At 36.3% G+C, this 23,010-nt stretch overlaps 1 protein-coding gene and 2 long non-coding RNA genes across 3 annotated transcripts; 2 read left to right on the forward strand and 1 right to left on the reverse strand.

Annotated features, from left to right (window-relative positions):
* The first annotated feature begins 456 nt into the window (after positions 1 to 456).
* On the forward strand, positions 457 to 3,233 carry LOC125204073 (cationic amino acid transporter 7, chloroplastic-like). The gene is made up of 2 exons (XM_048102616.1): positions 457 to 1,758; positions 2,580 to 3,233. Exons 1-2 carry the CDS (start codon positions 570 to 572, stop codon positions 3,125 to 3,127), a joined length of 1,737 nt encoding a protein of 578 aa, XP_047958573.1. The 5' UTR covers positions 457 to 569; the 3' UTR covers positions 3,128 to 3,233.
* Positions 3,234 to 13,004: 9,771 nt separating this feature from the next.
* Positions 13,005 to 15,377, reverse strand: LOC125204727. Its single transcript, XR_007173624.1, has 2 exons — positions 15,271 to 15,377; positions 13,005 to 13,262 (listed from the first exon to the last, which is right to left on the reverse strand). It is a non-coding gene; the product is annotated as an uncharacterized LOC125204727 (long non-coding RNA).
* Positions 15,378 to 15,582: 205 nt separating this feature from the next.
* LOC125204726 lies at positions 15,583 to 16,193 on the forward strand. The gene is made up of 2 exons (XR_007173623.1): positions 15,583 to 15,806; positions 15,926 to 16,193. It is a non-coding gene; the product is annotated as an uncharacterized LOC125204726 (long non-coding RNA).
* Positions 16,194 to 23,010: the final 6,817 nt, after the last annotated feature.

The following is a 23,010-nucleotide window of genomic DNA, read 5'->3' on the forward strand; positions in this document are numbered from 1 at the left end:
TGTTTCTCTTTTAGATTTTAACTGTCAGTGACACTATAATTGCAAATCGAATGTTTTCTATCTGTGTACTAAGTGTTTCAGGCTTGAATCTCTAAGGTCTGGTGCTGCTTGAAGATTAAATAGTTAGATCTTGTGTAATCTTGTATTACTTGTAACTGTTCTAGACTGATTTAAATCTTACAAGTAGGTAAGCAAGCTCCTTTTTTATAAGTTCCATTGCAAGCATTTCTACCAGCTACTAAAATACGACATTATAAAAATCATGATAACTTTATGAAATAGTACATTTTATACACGGACTTTAAGATTAAAGCAAAAATTGTTTAATTGAAATCTCTGAAGAAAAGAAACTGTTGCTATCTAGATAAATAATCTCTCCATAACTCTCTTTTCTTTAAAAAGTGTTTTAATTGGGAGCCGCAAACGCTGCCCCTTTTAATTTCGGTTCCTCCCAAGTTTAACCAAGTTGCCGATTGTTCTCCGTGTCCCATTTCTCTTTTCTATATATACACACAAAAACACAGTCAACCATAGTAAGGTGATTAGACAGAGAGAGAAAAGAAAAGAGAATGGGCAGCCGTCCTCACTCCTTTTCCAGCTTCAAATCCTACCTCCACGCCCTCTCCGACACCCCAAACCGCCTCCGCCGCCGCGCCTGCTCCGTCTCCACTTCCTTAGAGGAGACCAACCGCGTCCGCGCCCGCTCCGGCTCCGAACTGAAGCGATCCCTCGCCTGGCACGACCTCATCGGCTTCGGCGTCGGCGGCATGGTCGGCGCCGGCGTCTTCGTCACCACCGGCCGCGCCAGCCACACCTGCGCCGGCCCCGCCGTCGTCCTCTCCTACGCCATTGCCGGCCTCTGCGCCCTCCTCTCCGCCTTCTGCTACACCGAGTTCGCCGTCGACATGCCCGTCGCCGGCGGCTCCTTCAGCTACATCCGCGTCACCTTCGGCGAGTTCCCCGCCTTCCTCACCGGCGCCAATCTCATCGTCGACTACGTCCTCTCCAACGCCGCCGTCGCGCGTGGCTTCACCTCCTACCTCGGCACCGCCCTCGGCCTCCCCGCCAACGCCCAGCTCCGCTTCACCATCCACTCCCTTCCCAGGGGTTACAACGAGATTGACCTCATCGCTGTCATCGTGGTGCTGCTCATCACATTCATAATCTGTTACAGCACGAAGGAGAGTTCGTGGGTGAATATGTCGCTGACGGCGCTGCACATTCTGTTCATCGCCTTCGTGATAGCGGCGGGATTCTGGAGAGGGAAGCTGGTGAACTTCACGGAGCCGGGGGATCCGGAAAATGCGGGCGGATTCTTCCCTTTCGGGGCGTCGGGGGTGTTCAGCGGGGCGGCGGTGGTGTACGTGAGCTACATCGGATACGACGCCGTTTCGACGATGGCGGAGGAGGTGGAGAATCCGGAGAGGAACATCCCGATCGGAGTGACGGGGTCGGTGGTGATCGTGAGCGTCCTCTACTGCTTGATGGCGGCGTCGGTGTCGGCCCTCCTCCCTTACGATATGATCGATGCGGATGCGCCGTTTTCGGGGGCGTTTTCGGAGGGGCCATCGGGGGTGAAGTGGGTGTCCAATGTGATCGGTGTGGGGGCCAGTTTCGGGATCGTGACGTCACTGTTGGTGGCGATGCTGGGTCAGGCTCGCTACATGTGCGTCATCGGGAGGTCTTGCGTGGTCCCCACTTGGTTTGCTCAGGTCCACCCTTCCACCTCTACTCCTGTCAACGCCTCCTCCTTTCTCGGTACTACTTTCTCTCTCTTCATCTTTTTATAAAACTGTTTTATCACTATATGCTTGGAAATGTTTAATCTCGGTGCCCCACCGCTAATGCTAATGGTGGATAAAATGTTTTAGATTCCAGGTGGTAATCATGTGAGCGTTGATGTGTGTGACAGAGACGGAAATATTGAATTTTTTCTTTTTCGGTCTAGATTTTGGTCGTTTTTCCAAGATTTGGAGGCCCTCCCCTTCTAATTTATGTGGAAACAATTATACTATTTGCTTGTTTGTTCTATCATTTCAAGTATGGCTGTTGTAAAATAGGCCCACTTGAAGAGAGTGTGTTTGATGCCGCCAAAAAAACTGTTTTTCCTTTTAGCTGCGGGGCCTATCTTTGACGTTGAATTATTTAGACTATGAAAACTAGGAGTAATACTAAACGCCATTTTTTGGTGTTCAATGGTAAAAACGTTGACAACCGGAGAACTTTGCAATTTTTACTTAAATTCTCCTTTTTGAGCAAGTGGATGAAACTATTGCTTTGGGTATTTGCTGACACTGACAAGATGATCCAACTGATAGATATGATCATTATCTGGTGAGATTGAGGAACTATGCGGATTCCAAGGGATCCGTGCCTTTTTTGACTATGAAATTCAAACGATTCTTGATTCCATATCTCAGACTTAATTGGCTATTTTAGGATAGTTCTAGAGATAGCGAATTCAGTTCCTGATTTAGAATATATTCCTGTTGAACTCTCCATCGCCACTTGACTTTTTCAAGATTTTGTTATTCTTGCTAGATAATGAAAATTGCAAGTTGATTGATGATGATGTGCAGGGATCTTGACAGCAGCCATCGCTCTGTTTACCGATCTAGATATCCTGCTGGATTTGGTATCCATCGGGACTCTCTTCGTGTTCTACATGGTGGCCAATGCAGTGATATACCGACGCTATGTGGCCGTAGGGACGACGAATCCATGGCCGACCCTGTCCTTCTTGCTCTGCTTCTCACTCACTTGCGTCATGTTCACTCTGCTCTGGCGCTTCGCGCCAACCGGCAAGCCCAAGGCCGTGATGCTCGCAGCTTGTGTGGCTGCGGCCATTGCACTCCTGCAGGTGTTCCTCTTCATGGTTCCGCAGGCCTGGAAGCCGGAGAACTGGGGGGTCCCATTCATGCCGTGGATACCATCCGTATCGATCTTTCTCAACATATTCTTGTTGGGTGCTCTGAACAAGGGATCTTATGTCCGATTCGGGTTCTTCTCGGGCCTCACGGTGCTCGTGTACGTGGTGTACAGCGTGCATTCGAGCTTCGATGCGGAGGAGGAGGGAATTCTCTGTGGGAAGGCTGGAGAGAGCATCAAGGAAGACTATATTCTATAGCTCCTTTTCTTGCTGTAATGTTGCACTTAAAGGAATATATAGTCAACAACTGTATATCTATTTTTAGGGCTGCATCCATCTATTTTGAGCAACTTTTAACTGTAAATTTCGTAGAGTATCCTGGTTTTAACTGTATAGTATGAAGCAAAAAATAGTTGGGCCAAACTTGAAATCTACGTCCCTTCAATATCTAAAAGTTCCACCTCTTTTGGAGATCTCATTCCACACCAACAAACTAGAGCACAGCTACTGCTAGTGCAGCGAGGGGCTGGCCCATATCAATGGCCAATCACAGTTGGGAGGAAAAGGGCCGCAAGTGCGGCTCATTGGCCGTGTTTGGCAGCCCACGTGTGTGTACGCCACACGTTGCCAACCGTATGTGTGTTGTGTGTTTTTCTATTTTAAAATTTATTTTCGATTTCTTGAAGTTATTAAATCATAATTTTACACACAAACAAAATTTCTTATAACCATATTAAAAAACATAAAATATTCAATCAATATTAGTAGTTAGATACAAAAATTGGTAAAGAATTTAGTAATTATGTAATTTTATTATTTATGTACTTTTTATAGTGTATTTTCTATTTAGATGTTTAATTTATTAAGTTACTAATACTTAAAAGTCTTATTTTTTTTAAAATGATCCATATATCACTTTAATTAATAATATACCCCATCTTTTATAAAATACTACTATAAAAATAGATTTAGTTACCGAAGTTCGGTAATGTTTACTATCTGACCTGAATCATGCGCTGTCTTTAATTTATGCTCATTAAACGCGGTTCCGACTAGAAATAATTTGCCCTCTTCTTCTTCTCGGCGCACTAAATAATTTTAATCTAACTGCATAAACAAATTTTTAAATAAAATAATGAAAGTAATACTCAAATATATTTAATTTCTTTTTATTTTTTCAAATCCTATATTTAACCATCGTTTTGATCGATAATACTCAGACTATATAAACTACCTATAATATGCCGAGTAATTACTAAGAAAATCTAAAAAACAGAATCCAAGAGAAACAAGAAATATTACTACTAAGAAAATCTAAAAATCAGAATCCAAGAGAAACAAGAAATATTACTAAGAAAATCTAAAAAACAGAATCCAAGAGAAACAAGAAATTAAGAACACGATTGCGGAAAAGGGGAATCGATCCTAGGGAAGCCTGGTCTAAAAACTGCCATCAAGACCAACTGAGCTAGGCATGAAACATGTTTAGCCTATCATACATATAATATATACAGGGAATATTCGAATGGCTGAGGGGCCCAAGGCCCCCTGGCCCCACCGTGGCTCCGCCACTGACCATATCCAACTATATATTTACATCAAACTTAAATTCAAACTCATCAAACTCAAACTCAAACTCATTTTTAAGTATATGTCGCATCAAAATGTAATTTTACTCCTATTATTTTCACTAAATTTAAATTTTATACCATCTTTTAAGTATATCTCTCAAAAAAATTTACACTAGCTACAATACACACCTATATTTAGTGTTATTTCATAGAGATCGAAATGCAAAATTAGTTGGTTTTATAGTAAGATTGAAAAAAATTTCTACACTAAAAATGAAATTTGGATTTGGTGGATGATTGGAAAGATTTGGATTTGGCCGGAAATTTAACGTGTTTACATAAAGGTGAAGGATAAACTTATGATAACCCACTTCTGATTACTGAAATGGAGTACAAAATTTAGAATTGCACTCATACGTTTAAATAAAGGAAAAGTCGCTATTAATTTATTTTCCAAGAAAACTAGTGCAACCTCATCTCCATCATTTTCTCTAGGTAAGTTAGCTGCAGACTGCAGTGATATACTCTCACTAGCTAGAATGCTATCTCATCATTTATACTCCACGCTAATGATAGTGATATTTAATTTATTCAAATACTCTCAACTATGCCTAGCTATCGCCTAACCTAATGCTTATTTATTAAATTAAATTAAATATTATACCCTGAATCACCGAATCCTGATAATAATATGGTGTTTTAACAAATTACTAAGAAGTGTATTTTAATTACTAGTAAAAATAGTTGAAATGGATATCTCTAATCAGTGATTTTAATGGTTTTGGGCCAGTATAAGTTGAATTTTTGTTAGTATTTTGAGTATAAATGGAGTTTAAAAATAAGGGGCATATTAATATACTTAAAGTTAAAGACCACACTTAATTATGGGTGGAGGAGGGAATGCACTAAATAAGATGAGATTGGAATTAAAATGAAACATTGTGAAGAATCATCATCCTACTTTCGGCTTCCAAATAAGATGAGATTTTAATAGTATTTGTTGTATTGTTAAATCCAAATATTCGAACCTCATCTCAAAACCTGGATTCCAGGGATAAAGCCTAAATTTGCTAAATGATAAGTGAATTAATTCGTTATGTAAATTGTGATGATTAATAGTACATGCATTTGTGATTGAATACATGTACTCCACTATGGTTCACTTCAAAGTGCCTGAATTTTCAAGTGTAGCTAGGTAAGATTATTGTATATGTAGGCATTAATGAAATTATTTAATCTACAATTATGGGTGTGTAAAAGAATATAAACTCATCGGTGTCCTAGAGCTAGGGTTAGGCAGTAGGCCTAATCACACGACACACCACCATATAGCAATACTAACATTTATCTAATTGATTAACCTTAAACTCAATATAATATTTAGTGACGTAAGCTAATCTTCATTAGTGATAGTACGAAAATTCCCCATGCGTGACGGTGACGATGCTCACCACCCCACTCTTTGCATATTCATTTACATAACACAAAACAACAACCAACGAGTCTAGATGCTACATTAATGTTAATTAAATTATTAAGTAACACATTAAAAATATTACAGAAAATGTTTTCCAAAATAAAAACCTAGCTCTTTCAATTCGATCTAGAAAAATAGTGATTAGTACTGATCCAGAATCCATTTTGAGTTTCATCAATGACCCATAAGAAAAAACAATACTGTTAATTGTAATTCGGCATGTCAAATTGTATGAGTTACAGATTTGATATTCTAATTCTGAGTCAAATTTTTATTATTTAACAAATATCTCCCTCGATAGACAAATTAAAATGCATGGCCCATTTAAGCCAATTTTCTTAAATGCAATTAACTATTTTGTCTCATGTTAGGGTCCATTCATATCAGCCAATTTGGATTATTCAGTCACACCATGATTTATTACGTTGTGACTAATATCAATGGGTCCCAAAAATATTTAATCAGTCACGATCAATCCCACTTTTTACTACTATTACAGGTGATTACTATGTTAATGCTTCTCATAAGTATAATTAACTTATCTCTAACCAAGCATAGGATTCTGAAATCTGCCTAACGAATCAGTTATTAGCTCTTAATTGTTGTTGAAATTCCATAGGTTATTGATAATCCCACCAAAAGTTCTAATGATTTCTAAAACTATTGGAATTTACTAGTATCAAATTAGAAAATCCAAGTAATATACCGTCGAAGTGGACTTGCTATTTGCCAAATCCCATCCCCTTTAGCCCTTACGAATTAGTGATAGATTTTGTCTTTCTCTTTCTTTATATTTTACTCTCTTTTTTATAAAGAAGGGGAGGATCTTAACCTAACGGTATCTATCATAATTAATTAGTGTTTTTAATTTTTCCTTGCCTTTTTAGTTTCATAACTTGAGTAATTAATGTGGATGAGTCTTTGGATTGTTCCTCTTTTGTAAAGGTGGAAAGTCATGTAAAGAAAAAAAAAAGAAAAAAAAAGAAGAAGTTTGCACATACATTATATTTTAATGTGATCTTTTTAGGGTGACATCACTGTACAAAACTAACAATTTAGTTGTATGTTATACTTATTATATTATTATAAATTTAAGATTAAAGTTTAAATTCCAATTTGATCTATTACGTTAATTTGGCCTAAAATACTTTTTGGTTATTATACATTGAGTCCATTAACTTTTGATTCTAAACAATATGTTTTGATCCAAAATTAATATTTCTGTTAATTTAAACTGATATTTCGATGAAATTAATTACCTCTAGTTCGTCATTAGAAATCCCAATTTACTATTTTAGTTCGTGCGCTATTAGGAGTTTCGTTTCAGTTTCTATAAATGGTAGAATCGTCTATCTTTTCATAAACCTCACATTACATTAACACATTCCACTCACATTTTATTATAAAACTATTATATAAAAATAAGTCTCACATTCCACTATATTATTCCACTCGAAGTGCCTTCATAATTCTTAAAACTTGTGTTGAACTCAAACATAACTCCTATTGGCAGACGAATAGAGTACTTTATATGAATCCAAATGACCATATCAAACTAATTAGTTTAATATTAAAATTTAAAGTATTTTTTACCGATAATAAAAATATACTAATTTCATAAAATAGTTTTTACATATAATTAAAAAATTTAAAAATATTCACAGTTTTAATTTAAATTTTTATTATGGTAAAATATATAGGTAAATATATTTCACTTTGTACTTAGTTTGATTATTTTAAAATAGATATAATTTAATTTAATTTAATTATAGGTAAAAAATATTTATAAATTTTAATATTAAATTAATTAGGTTAATCTGGTCAATTAGATTCATAGTTAAGTAATTAATTTGGTCAAAACATATTTCACCGTTAAAGTTAATGTAAATATTAATTATAGATCAAAATATATTGTTTGTGATCAAATGGTAATGCACTTAATGAATATGACCAAAAAGTTTTTTAGGATAAATTTAATGGACCAAATTTGAATTTTAGGCTAAATCTAAAATCAATTCAAATATACCGTATTTGTAAAAAGACGGGGAATGTCAAATACTTTTTTCTAGAAGAATGTTCAACCTATTATTGACAATAGTAAATAAAGTACTCTCTTCGTCCAACAAAAGATGTCACACTTGTGGGGTGACATGAGATTTTAGAAAGTTTTATTTTGTGTTTTAAATGGAGAAAGAAAATATAATTTTTATATTCATGTCAGAGAGAACTTTTTTTAAAAAAGGAAATATGACATCTTTTTTGGGACAAACTAAAAAGGAAAGTGTGACATCTTTTGTGGCACGGAGGGAGTACAACAGAGCAATCAATAAGACTGTGCTACAACAGAAAAAACACATAAAAGCCAAAGCAGAAATAATACTCCATTCATTCGTAAAATGTTGTCTAGTTTGACCATTTTGGTCCGTCCGCGAAATGTTGTCCACTTTGTTTTTTTTTTTTTTTTCATTTTTGGTAAATTGACTCCACTTTCAACTAACTTATTACACGCACATTTTATTATAAAACTAATATGTAAATGTGGGATTCACACTTCACTAACTTTTTCCATTCACTTTTCTTCACATTTTTTAAAATTCGTGCCGAGTCAAACTCGAACAATATTTTGCGGATGGAACTTGGAAGGGGTTGTATTTCAGAACTTCTCCAGACCCTTTTGAGACCACGGCATCGCAACCAAACCAACAATACGAAAGGAATGAGGGGAAAAAAAAAAGCAAAACAACAATTGACAACAGAAACCACTAATCCATTATTTTTCTATAAAGTTGTTCTGCTTAACATAAATTATGAAGAGTTCGATCATCATTTTAAGTAAATTAGAAAGGCAGAGGTAACTTTTTAAGTAATTTTATATTGTGAGAGCAATACGGGAATTCCAATATGAATTATCAAGATAAGAAGTTAAGAATTCCCTTCGTCCATCATTAGGAGTCACACTTTTGTTTCTGGACTCGTTTTATAAAAATGATAATAAATAGTTAAAGTGGAGAATTGGTAAAGTAAGAGAGGAAATAATGTTGAGGGAATAATGTTGAGAAAATTTCTCAACATTATTCCCTCTCTTACTTTACCATTTCTCCACTTTAACTATTTAGTATATCATTTTTATAAAACTGAGTGCAGAAACAAAAGTGTGACTCCTAATGGAGAACGGAGGGAGTAATAAATATTGACGATTTTTTTCTCAACATTATTCCCTCTCTTACTTTACCATTTCTCCACTTTAACTATTTAGTATATCATTTTTATAAAACGAGTCCAGAAACAAAAGTGTGACTCCTAATGGAGGACGGAGGGAGTAATAAATATTGACGATTTTTTTCTCAACATTATTCCCTCTCTTACTTTACCATTTCTCCACTTTAACTATTTAGTATATCATTTTTATAAAACGAGTCCAGAAACAAAAGTGTGACTCCTAATGGAGGACGGAGGGAGTAATAAATATTGACGATTTTTTTAAAAATGGTTTGGTCAATTAAAAAAAAACATCTCTATCTAAACTCTTAATCACCACGCACATAAGCGAAACAAATGTACATTAAGCATCATGTCGTTATGTGATTATAATTTATTAGAAATAACAAGTCATCAACCAACTGCATCTTAGCAAAAGAAAGATTTTGGCTTCTAGTATACCCTATATGATTCAAACTCGAAGCAAATACTTCTCACAAAACTTAGAACTAATGTATGGAGTACAGTTTAGGAGTAATAAAATACTTAATACAGAGCATAATCTTATTTATTATTCCACCCATAAAAGCTTGTCAAATACTATATAATAAACCCCCAAAAATGACTGTCCTCCACTAACTTAACCTTAGTGGGTTAAAAAAATACAATTCCTCGATGGACGGCGTTTCACGAGTAATAATTTACCACAATGTATCGTGATTTTGATGGTTGTCAATTTTTTTAGAATATTCTCTACTAAATAAAGTTCTTGTAAAAACAAAATCTATTATTGTTGTTATGATTATTATTTATCACTAGTACTATACTACTATATCTTAATTTTGGGTATTGTAGTAGTATTAAATGCTTTAGGCCTTTTTTTAGAGAATTGAGCATATATACGGAGACAAAGTTGCTGTACTATGTTTTATTTTATCCCTAAAGCGGTACTTTAAATAAAATTAGGGGAAAAAAACCTTGCATGATAAGGAAAGATTCGGCAAGATTTTTCTGTGGTAAGATTTTATTTGAGTCTCTTGTTTTAATTACAACTCCGTATGTATTATCATATTCGTACATTTGTACTTATCATTTTTTTTCCTTTGAGAATAATATATATCTCAAAATGTGCACTATAAAATAAAAAAAGGCCAAATAATGCCGCTTTCAAGTTATAACTACATTTACCAATCAAATGTAGCAACTTCCCTTAATTTCACGGCATTTGCATTTATTAAACATATGCTGAATTTAAATAGGATTTAAAGAAATTTTTGCCCCTTTTGACAAACAAATTATAAAGAATAAGAGGAGGAGGAGGAGAAGAAAGAAAGAAAGAAAGAAAGAAAAGGAAGAAGCCCACTTTGGTACTTTGTGCACGACAATGTAAAGTTGCAATATAATGACTTTTCACTAAAGATTAGTAAAAGTTTATCTGAAAAGTGTTGCATGAAAGAGATTGATGTCAATCATGACAATCCTTGAGTGGATATTAATATGTATGTGCCACCTTCTTCCAATTCAAATCACATTTTAAATCACCTAAATAAATGTTATTAATTCTAAATTTTAAAATGGGTAATTTGGCGTTTGAAAATTTAACTCGTACTAGTTACTTTGATCGATTGAATTAGTATTTAAATACCATGATGAAGCGATTTGTTCATGATGTTTTAGATGAAATCATATCGAATTAACATCTCAGATTATAGCTAAAATTCTCCATATTCAGAAAGTTAGAATCTTCACTCATATTCATCCAAAGTTCAAACCATTTATATATACTATTAGAATTGGGTCACTCACCCCTTAAAAGGCCTCATAAGGGAGAGAGTTATCCACACTTATATAGAGAAGCTAGGATCATCACCAAACCGATGTGGGACAATGATTTGAAGAATTTAACACGCCCCCTCACGTGTGGGCCGGACTGACACATCGGACTTCCATCACGTGGGTAGACAAGAGAAGAGATAAAGAGATAAACCATCATCGACTTGGGTCCTGCTCTGATACCATATTAGAAATGAGTCACTCACCCCTTAAAAGGCTCGTAAGGGGGAGGGTTATCCACACTAATATAAAGAAGTTAGGATCATTACCAAGCCGATCTGGGACAATAATTTGAAGAATTTAACATATACTGAACTAATAATGTTGGTAAAGAAACTAATAAGATTATTTATAATTTTAAAAGATATTTTAAAGATAAGGTTTATAATGCTCTCCCAATTTTATGGACTTTACAATTGGGAAATCAATATTTTTATGTCTCTCTCAATATGTGATTTGTCATGCTCCCCCGATTACATGGATTGCTTAGATTTAGACTTGTCACGATATACATCTATTAGTTTTATTAGTGATGGATTGAATTTTTGAAACGTGTAATAGAAAAAATTGTTTTATGAAATTGCTTTTATATTTTTGGTAAAAAAATTAGGATGAAAACAAAAACCGAATCAATCCCGAAATAGAGCACATACCACACACTAATAAATAAGTGGGACTTTGCTTAATGGGAGGATGATGGTGAAATGATGGATGTGAAATTGGTGAAGAAAGGTGATTGGTTAGTTGGATTGTGTATAATGATAGAGAAATAAAAGGGGTTTAGCAATACATATATGGCTCACTCCACTTGTCTTGTTTATGTATAGTAGTTGGTGTGTGAAATCAAATGATTTCCATTATGATTGTTAGTTACATGTATATCATAAAAGCTCTCTTTTTTCCCTTGTTAAAGCTTCTTTCTTGTTATCTTGCTCAAAAGACTTTTATTTCAATTTCAAGAATGAAAAAAGGGCATGCAAATTGGATGAGATTAATTGGTTTTTAGAAAGATATGATAGTTGGGATCCAGCTAGGCCATTGAGTTTGAGGTTTTGGTGTTTAAATATCTCCTATTTTGTGAGGTTGATATTGAATTATCTATTGATAGTTGATACACACCACCAAAATAGATGGGTAGTGCGTATGGGTTTTTTCTTCCCTATGTTTTGTGATGATTATGAAATACTTCAGTTTTTTCATGCATATTTTACTTGTTTTTTTTTTCAGTTGTATGTAGTGTAGAAAATCACTATGGAGTGGTTTTAAGTTGAACACTAGATTGGATCCTTATCCGCAAAGAATTAACTATTAAGTCATCTTGTATTTATTGCTCACCCCACTTATAAAAAGATTAATACACCATAACAAAATAGCAGGTAATTTTGTACGATTAGAGAATTATTGAGTCCAAACAGCTTATTGGGCCATATCTTGATAGAGGATTATGAAATATTTGACGATTGGCATTTTACATCTGGACTAATATGCAAAAAGGGTCTTAATAATATCATTGTAACGGATACCGTTAGAAAGCTACCATTAACAATTTTATAATGGTTATCTTTGGATTGCTCGTCGAGCTCCAAACTATCAAGTAATTAGCTAGCAAACTTTGAGCTTAAACCAAATTCCAAAGTATACAGTTCATATTTTTTTTATTTGGTTATCAAAAATTAAAATTCGATCATAATTTGTATTTTTATATGCAACAAATCCTAAATAAAGACTTGGACATGTTGTATAGTACTAGTGAGAAATGTTATATTGCACGCCTAATTTAGGCGCCTTGTGATCGGCTGTATTCCACGTTGGAAATATAGTCTGATCGGCTGTATTCCACGTTGGAAATATAGTCTGATTTTTAGGTGTTTCTGTTTGAGGATATTATATAATCTCCAGCCTATTTAAATATTTAATGGTATACCTCTTTATTCTATATTTCTATTAAGAGTGTGTCACGGTCGCACTTTGCTAAGGATAGCGAAAGCGGGTGAATCGCGACTAAGGAGAGGGATTAAAGAAACGGGGAAAGAAAAGGGGAAAGAACTTGTGAATATGCCCGAAGGCCAAGTCGATCATATCATAGAATAGAAGCCAAATATACCATTACATGGTCTTAGAGCTTAGATTAAATATTACATCAATAAATCAGAGTTCGATGGTGAGATTCTAAGATGTCTCACTTCACAAAAGAGCAACGGAATAAGTCCATGCTAGACGACTTCGTGTATGAAGACACGAATCGTGTAAAAGATCCACTGGATTATTTAGTAGCATCGACTCCGACCATTTCTCCATCCTCCTGACGTTCAACCTGCACATTTATAAATACATGCAGGGCTGAGTACAGGAGTACTCAGTGGACACATGCCGAAAACAAAACATACAGTATATAGTTGTCATCCATCCACAGTATCGCACGGGGGTTTTTCTTAAGAGGCCCGAGCATACTAAATTCTTTTGTGAGCTAAAAGTCTGACTGATTAGTCTAAGTTCTTTTGAATTCTCGCCTTATCTGAGAATCGTGTATCGTGAAGGTGGCCACCTTCAGCGGACACATCGCTGGCCAACCGCTGATGGCTCACGGCTCCCGTGCACGTTATTCCGAACAGGATTTGCGGTCCTATTGGGAACCGAATTCGTTAAACTCGGGCTGGCATCGCCAAAACCCGCGGGCTACAACCCCAACAGATAGGCCTCAAAACAAATATTTTATGGCATGACAACAACTTTAAAATAATCACTGCTTCATTTTGAGAAAATGATTTTTCATAACTTCAAAAGTATTTGCTTTATATCCACACTATAGTGCTGGATATTAAAAGAAAGTCCACCTAATATGCTTATGTCTCAACTCAAATACTTGTTTTGGCCTCACTCGCCCTTGAGCAATTTATCCCTTGAAAATAAATAGCATAGCACACTAATTAATACTTGATCTATTTTTCTTTAGAAAGAACGCATGCATCCTATTGGATAGCACCTATACCTCAATCTCGTCTTATAGGATTTTTCTTAATCCTACCTCGGCTTTACTACTCTGCAGAGTTTATTTATTCTCTTTATAAACTTTGGAGAAATTCTATTTTCTCTAAACAAATACTTGGCCCTTATTTACAAGAATATGAATTCTTGGAATGTCTCTTCTAAAATTCTTTTCTTCGAATTTTTCTTAAGGCCGCCCATGGCGTCGCGGGGCGACGCCGGTCGGCTTTCGTGTCTCCCACTCTACTACTTTATTTTACCGGAATCTAAATAAATTATTTGGAAATTTATTCCTCGACCTTCGGGCTCCAACTAAATATTTTCCATCTTCGGAAACTTAGTAACTTTTCGGGAATTGATTAATTGAGCTCCATCTCAATTCTTAAATAATTCCAGATTCTCATAATTAAATCTTGGCCCAACAATAATATAAGCTCCACTTATTTCTCTCATTCATAAAAAATTGGCCCACCTTCTATTTTAATTTAAGTCAACTCCAGCAGCCCACTTAGCCAATTAAATGGCCCATACTAAAATAAAAAGAGGCAGCCCAAATTCTTTATCCTTCACCTCAATCCATCGGCACTTCTCACTCCTAATTCACTTTCATTCTCACAAATTCCCAAATCGAAAAACACGGCGGCGTCTTCTCCTCGCGCCCGCCGCTGCTCCGTTCGGCGCCTCCTCTGCGTCGCCGGCAGCGTTCGGCACGCATCGCCACCGCCTCCTTCCTCTTTTATCTTTCTCTCTCATCACTGCTCCGTCGATCTCTCCGGGAGGCAGTACGCCCTTCGTCGAATGCCCTCCGTTTCACGTCCTCTGCCGAACGCTTCCTCCCTCGGCGAATCCGGCAGCAGAGAGGAGGCATCGCCTCCTCCTCCCTCTCTCAGCCGCGGCTTGCAGCTGCTCCGCAGAGCTCCTCGGAGTCCCGCCCTCGCCGGTCAATTTTACACTTAAGCTAAGTCCTCTTTCCCCCTTTCCCTTAAACTTATTTCCTTGTTTTGCGATATTGATTTAGAACTATTTGGTAACTGGGAATTTGATTATGTTGTTCTAATGTTGATCTTGAGAAATAGTTTGGCTACTAGAAAGAGTCCTTAATTTTGGCCACTCTGCCATTATTCTTAGCTCCAAACCAAATTGTGAATTTTCTTGCTATGGATGTCTTATTGCATAGGAAGTCTACTGTGGTGATTCTATTCTCTGAAATGAGCCTTTAGATATCTATGCTACTGTTCCATACTTGATGTGAGGGTCTTATGGGAATTTCTAAGTTCTTATGCTATCTATTTGTTATTCTACATGATGCAAAGGTTATTGGGTGTTGAGGTTGTTACCTCACTTTGATGAATCCTCTTGGGTGGGACTGATGTCCTGCCTCAGAATCTCCTCCTTGCTCCTCCTCCCTTCCTTGCTGTATTCCTTGACTTTATGTGAGTTTGGGGTGTCGATTTTGTGGGGAGGAGAAGAGAGATGAGGCTGCTTATATAGTGCTCTATTCTTGGCTGTTTGTGCTTGAGACTTGGAGGCAAAGGCTCCGATTTTGGGGCTGCCAGCTCTCCCTCTTTTGAGCTTGATGTTCATGTTATTCTTACTACTTTGGTGTATGTGTGACTGTCTCTCTCTTGGCTGTTCTTGAGATTCTCTTGGGTTCTATTTAGAGCTGAGATTATCTCACCTTTTGTGTTTGATGATAAAAATGTCCATGCCAATTTGGTGAAATACTTGGATGATTCTTATGGGGCTGATCTCATGCCTTGTTTGCCTTAGCTAGAGGGGGTAGTTTTACCTCATTGTGAGCTCATCCTCACATGATCCTTTTTGTCCCTATTTGATCCTTGGACAGAGAGAAGGATATGCTCACATGTTCTTGGTAGAGACTTGTTCTCTCAATCTACAATTGTTCATTACTCTCTTGGTTTACTTTTGGTTAAAGTCTTACCCATGGTACATGTTCAATCACTAATTGGGTAAGTGGACTTTTCCTTGTAGGTTGTGCCACCTTGGAGCTTTGCAAGCTTCAAAATCGAGAGGTGAAGCATGGGGAAAAGGAAGAGAGTCTATTCTTGTAGCTCTTTGGTCTCTTTTACCAATTTAGACCACTTCCAACTTGTTGAATAGAGTAGTAGGATAAATGGTGTAGAATAGATGTGTGTGTTGTCACTCTCACATATGTAAACATGTGCTAGATGTATCTCCAACATTCTTGTGTATCTTATTTCTCAAATATTTATCTAATAAAAGCATAGCTTTACTTTTATCCTTGAACACATAATTTCCTTGCACTTTATTTCTTTCAATGAAATACTTAAATTACTCCAAAGTCGAAATACAACGAGGAATGTACGATTACACATCTTCTAAACGAAATTAATTAAGCTACTAAATCCGATTTATCTCGAAAGAAGGGAACGAAATTCCGGGGCGTCACAGAGTGAGTCTGATTTATTCTATTCAATGTGAGTTATTTAACTTTCTTAAGAAAAATAGTGGTTGGACCCTCCATGCTTACACCACAAATAACCAAAGCAGAAGAGAGTGATGTCAGTACAAGGCTTCAAGGTAGCATCACAGAACTTGGTGTAAGAAAGAATTAGTATTACTCAACTACATTAGGGCATCTGTAATGGGGCGGACTATAGCCCGCCCTAAGCCCCGCCCTAAGCATTTTATTTATTATTTGAACATTTAAACACTACAAAAATTCATTAATCCTATTTTTTATGTTTGCAAATATATCAATTAGCAAGAATAAAAATATAAAAACACCACAAATTAAAGGCATATCCTATTGTCGGTATTAATTTTTTATTTTTTTTTATATTTTATGCTTGCAAATATGGAAATTGTCAGAATTCATTATTGAATTTAGAGAGAAATTGAGATGAGGAAGAGAGTGAAGTGAAAGGTGTGAAATGAAGTAAAAAAAATTGGTGATATATATAGAAGAAAATACAAAAAAAAAAAAATGAAAAATGTGTGCATAGTCAGGCCTATAGTCCGTCCCCCTGCAATGGGGCGGACTATAGGCCGGACTATGCAAAAATGTGTGCATAGTCCGCGGACGATGCATAGTCCGCGAACTAAGGAGTGGGCTTAGGGTGGGGTGCTGCAATGGCGTCGTCCGCCCCATTGTGGATGGCCTTACATAAGCTAATGGAAAATGGTTGACCGGCTGGTGTATAAAGAACAAAACAAAACATGACCTAAGTCTGAGGTTCATCATCATCATCATCATCTATTTTCATCTTCTCTCCTAAATGAATACGAGAAACAAAAGAATCCAATTTTACCTCTATTAACATAGTTCAATTATACTAGTACTTAATCCTTTTATTTTAGAGACAAGATGATACTTCAAATTTTGAAATAAAAGAAACAAAATAGACGATACTTCAAGTTCTGAAATCTAAGAAAAAAGATAGAAACATACAAAGGGAAGGAATTAAAAAGGAAAATAAAACTATGCCTATAATATACTCCGAATAAAGAGATGCTATATTAAATAGATTGGAGATTACATAATATCCTCAAATAAAAACACCTAAAAATCAGGCTATATTCCAACGTGGAATACAACCGCTCAAAAGGCGCCTAAATTAGGCATGCAGCATAACATTTCTCTAAGGGCGTGTTTGGTTGTCAGGATTCTGTCTGGGAAAGTAATCTAATTCCTTATATTTTAAATTCTTGTATTTGTTTTGGTTTTTAATCAAATTGGGAAAGTAATCAAAATTCCGGAACAAGGAAAGTTAGTATAACTTTCCAGGATTTAGAATCCTAACTTTTCTTAGGTATTCTCTTTCCCACTTTTAGGATTCTTACATATTTAATACAATATATTATTATTATTATTATTTCGTGGTTCGGGTTTGGAACCGCCCGGAACCGACGGTTCCAGCACGGTTTCAGTTCCAAAATTTTTGAACCTGAACCGAACCACGGTTCAAATTTTCACGGTTTCGTTTCGGGTAACGGTTTCGGTTCAGAACCGTAACCGCCGGTACGGTAAACCTTGGGCAGGTCTTGAAGGGGTTGGCAGCGGAAGCGCAAGCATAAATCGATTACATAATAATTATGATCTATTTAGTGGATTATTTAGACAAATTCTATTCGCGCAATTATCACATGTATCATGCTCACAACTCAAATAAATCATGCTTTAAATTAATTAAAACCTAAAACATGCTTTTCTACGTTTTAGCTATTTTACCTTGATGATTCTCCAAAGAATCGAAGATAGCTAGCGTCTTCTCCACGTGAAGATCTTCGGTACTAAACCACGGATCTTTTGTCTGGTTTCCGGACTGTAAACTGATATCAGGGTGGGCTGATCTCACCAGTATACTAGGACTTAAATAAAGAAGACGGAAAACCTATCCTACGGAGGAGAAAAATCATCCCTCACAGTATAGGAGAGGGGGACGAAAATTTTGATGGAAAAACAAGTGTATTTTCTGTCTCCTTTATTCTCCTATTTATATTAAGTCACATATTGGGCCCAGACAGAGATCTATGGAAGGTTTTGGATATGAGCTCCTCCAATTAGCTTTTTACTAATTAAATTAAACCCAATTTAATATAAGCTTATAATTGGAATATTACAAGCAGCCACTACAGAAGTAATATTGCACTCCCCATCCAAATCCGAAATTATAAGTACTCCGGGTTTCCATTGCTTGATATTTATTTTCCGCGCTTAAGATATAAATATCCATTAATTAATTAAGTCCACTATGGACTTAATTAATTAATGTCTTATTTATTCCAAGAGTGGACTCAACAAGAAATTCTTATTTATTATTCATAGAGTAATCAAACTCCAACTAGCTAGGTTCCGAATAATAAAACCTTATTTCAAGCTCCTCTTGAGGATGTTATCAAACGAGACTCACCTCGCACACAATTCAACATAATAGCAATCCTAGCACCGCTAGATATTAATCACCACTAACCAATATACTAGGCTTATTGGGTTGCGAAAAACCCGCACCATTTGGTAAGTCATAGTAGTGCATAATCAATACTGTATGCTCAATGCTAACCATACATTGATTAAGAAACAATAATTTACAAGACCTCGTCTTTCAGTAGATAGCATAAAGACTGTCTCATTGTTTGATCCATTCATTGCTATACCACACCAACGCCAAATTATTTCAGTAAGGCTTAGAAATAATCGGACTGACATTGCAACCTTTCACGATAGGTAGTCTAAGTCTATCTAGGTTGTGAAATTCTTCTTTTTCTTTGTTCGAGAACTGACCGTGTTACCTTAAAGTGAACGACGCCCACTACTGGTCTACTAAAACAAAGACTTAGACTTTGTTAAGTTATTTATACATTTAAACATGTAATAAACATCCATTACATGTAAAACATAATAACATTATGACAAAAATAATCTGTTTATTCCTTTGGAAAATAAAATAAGAGTTTTAACAGTATTCAATCACTCGAAAGGTGATTTCTAGTATACAAACTCTAAGTATTCAATCCGTTTTGTTTTTACTTTGTTTCTTCCCTAAGTAGTTTTGATGCTGCATGATTGAGTGACACAATCGTGTATGATTTAATATAACTTGCTTCATAACTGTGATAGAGTTCTAGCGAGTTAGATTCACTTAGTAGACACTACAGTTAGCTTCCCTTAAAACAGCACTGTTAATTGAGAGTGAGGACTTTTCAAGGGTCTTAGGAGCTTTTGGAGTTACGTGTTAGGATTGACAACCCTAATGTTGTAATCAACGTTTGTATCGCATGAGCATAAGCTAGGTGACTCGTCCTTTCAAAGTATAAACTGTGCTAGGGTATTGTAGTTGGAATTTGTATAACCATAACTGTGAACGCACATCCATGGAATTCTCTTATCTCTCATACTTTATCTTTGTGATTTAATTGCATTTAGTTGTTTGATTGCTTTTAATTGTTTATACTTTCAAAAACCCAAAACTTCTCTTGTTTCTCTAGATAGTATTTGACGCTTAGTACATAATAGCCAGTTGCAACTATATTCCCCGTGTTCGATATCCCGGTACTGACCTTTAGCTATACTAGATCTACCATGTATACTTGCAGGTATTTTTAGTGCTAATAAAAAGTGCATCAATAACCCAAGTATGAGATGAAGTCGAAGCCAAACATGACTCGACAACTAGAGCTTGGTGCATACCTGTAGCCTTACCCTTTTTGGGGCAGTCTGGCTTCCAATGACCCTTCTCACCACACTTGAAACACTTTCTTATTTGCTTCTTTCCCGACCTCCTCTTCTTCTTTACCTTAGCTTCCTTAGGTACGATCTGGTTCGTCACTTTCCTCTTTCCTGCGCCAGGCCTAGGGCCAGAGGAACGATGTGTCGAACTAACCATCGCAACCTTAGCTTGGTTCATGAGATCCTCTGCCGACTGAAGTTCAGTCAACAACTCAGCCAAGGTGTAGTTTCTTTTGTTCATCTCAAAGTTGAGCTTAAACTGCTGAAAGCTAGGGGGCAGACTCTGAAGGATGATAGTAACTTGGGACTCGGCATCTATGATGCCTCCCAAAACCTCAATTTGATTGAGGTGGCTCATCATCTCGAGGACACGGTCCCGCACAGATGAAACCTCCTTCATAGTCTTGCACATGATACTCGAAAGGCTTGAGACTTAGCCGTTCGATTCTGAGTACCAAAGAGATTTGTGATATTTTGCATAATATCGGCGGCAGTCGCCATGGCGGCATGCTGATGTCTAAGCACTGTTGACATGGAGGCCAACAGATAACACTTAGCCATCTCATTCGCCTTATGCCACCGTCTATGCGCATCTTTCACTGCCTGCGCGGCATTAGCCGCCGGCACTGGAGGCCGTGGAGTAGTGAGCACGAACTTGTACTCATCAGCCGTGAGAATAATGTCCAAATTTTGTTTCCATTCTATGTAATTTTGGCCCTCGAGTTTGTTTTCTTTAAGAATTGCAGAAAGAGGATTGAGTAACATGTTGACGATTTAGTTTGCACTGCAAAACAAAATATTTACTATTTGCCATAAACTTATGTGATGAAATTGAGGAGATAAACCATAAAACTTTTCAATTTTTCACAACTGTAAAATTAAAATTTTGTACCCTCAAGCAGAGGTCAATACGCATTAAAATTTTAACATTTTTACTGGTCACAACACCGACGAATAGTCCAGAGACCGCAGCACGGCATGGCCGCCAAATGTTGCCTAAGCACGACCATCAGATTTAGCATTACAGAATCTTGTTTCTACAACACACTCCCATAACAATGCTCATGCGTTGATAACAAGACCAAGCTATCTCGTAAATTCTATTTGGACTTCTGAAACTTGTAATTTCTTAGGATTATTGTCCCCACAGCATGGGTGGCGATAATATTAGAAACTACTTTCTAGTCCATAATATTTACATTTGAGAAGTCCACCTATATGAATTCGCTATTTCTTAGGATTATTGTCCCCACGGCATGGGTGGCGATAAGATTCAGAAATTAGCTTCAAAGTTGTGGACCAATCGATGGAGACCATACACAAACTTAGTTCGTAATTATCGCTTAGATATTTAAGTTATGGTTTTTCATTAATTATCCTTAGCCTTATTGTAGAAATGGCTTAATTAAATTCTGTTGGCATTTAATTGACTGGATAATAAAATCTTTTATTATCTTTTAAACATCTTATTAAAGGATAATATATTAATTACTAAAGTTTAATCCATATTCATGTCTTCTATAAGATTTATCTAAAATAACTTATCATTTATATCTTGGACTGACATGAATAAATAAACTTAAATTAATTCATTATTAAGATTGGGAAGAGAATAATATTTTATTATTTAATAAAATCCTACCTATCTATCCTTATTAGGTATCTAGATATATAATATAATTAGGAAACTATTAAATTATTCTTGTCCATATCATCTAGGAATAAAGTAAATATATTTATTTCCATAGATATAGTCAATAATCTAAATATTCCTAAAATCTAGGGAAATCTTCCGAAAATATTTTATTTCCATTAAATAATAATATTTTAATGATATCTTTTAATTTAGGAATCAAATAATCATTAAAATAATATTTCATCGTTATTTCGTGATCAAGGTTCGCACGATCGCCAACCGATCGCTCTGTTGCTCCCACTGTTCGGCCGCGTCTTCTTGGGGTTCGCCGGAACCGGTGGTCTCTCCGGCTGCGTGCACGAGTCCACCCTCGTCAGCATGTCGCCGTCTGATCACCTCCCTCGCTCCCACTCACTTGACAACCCTACATCGATTGCATGTAGCGCGATTCGTCTCGGCTCAAGCACCGACGAATCGTACATCTCGTGCGTTCAAAATATTCGAGTTATTTGTTTCGATTGTTCTTAAGTTCATCATGCATAAAATAATAACAACTAAAAATAAGAACATGCTTCGAAAATAAAAACGCATGCATACATGAATTTCGCGAAACTTAAATCCAAATAATCAGAGCAAAAAACTGGCTCTGATACCAATTGAAGGGGTTGGCAGCGGAAGCACAAGCATAAATCGATTACATAATAATCATGATCAATTTAGCGGATTATTTAGACAAATTCCATTCGCGCAATTATCACATGTATCATGCTCACAACTCAAATAAATCATGCTTTAAATTAATTAAAACCTAAAACATGCTTTTCTACGGTTTAGCTATTTTACCTTGATAATTCTCCAAAGAATCGAAGATAGCTAGCGTCTTCTCCACGTGAAGATCTTCAGTACTAAACCACGGATCTTCTGTCTGGTTCCCGGACTGTAAACTGATATCAGGGTGGGCTGATCTCACCAGTATACTAGGACTTAAATAAATAAGACGGAAAACCTTTCCCACGGAGGAGAAAAATCGTCCCTCACAGTATAGGAGAGGGGGACGAAAATTTTGATGGAAAAACAAGTGCATTTTCTGTCTCCTTTATTCTCCTATTTATATTAAGTCACATATTGGGCCCAGACAGGGATCTATGGAAGGTTTTGGATATGAGCTCCTCCAATTAGCTTTTTACTAATTAAATTAAACCCAATTTAATATAAGCTTATAATTGGAAT

The sequence above is a fragment of the Salvia hispanica genome, chromosome 2 (genome assembly GCF_023119035.1).
Source record: "Salvia hispanica cultivar TCC Black 2014 chromosome 2, UniMelb_Shisp_WGS_1.0, whole genome shotgun sequence".
In the NCBI taxonomy this organism is placed as follows: Eukaryota; Viridiplantae; Streptophyta; class Magnoliopsida; order Lamiales; family Lamiaceae; genus Salvia; species Salvia hispanica.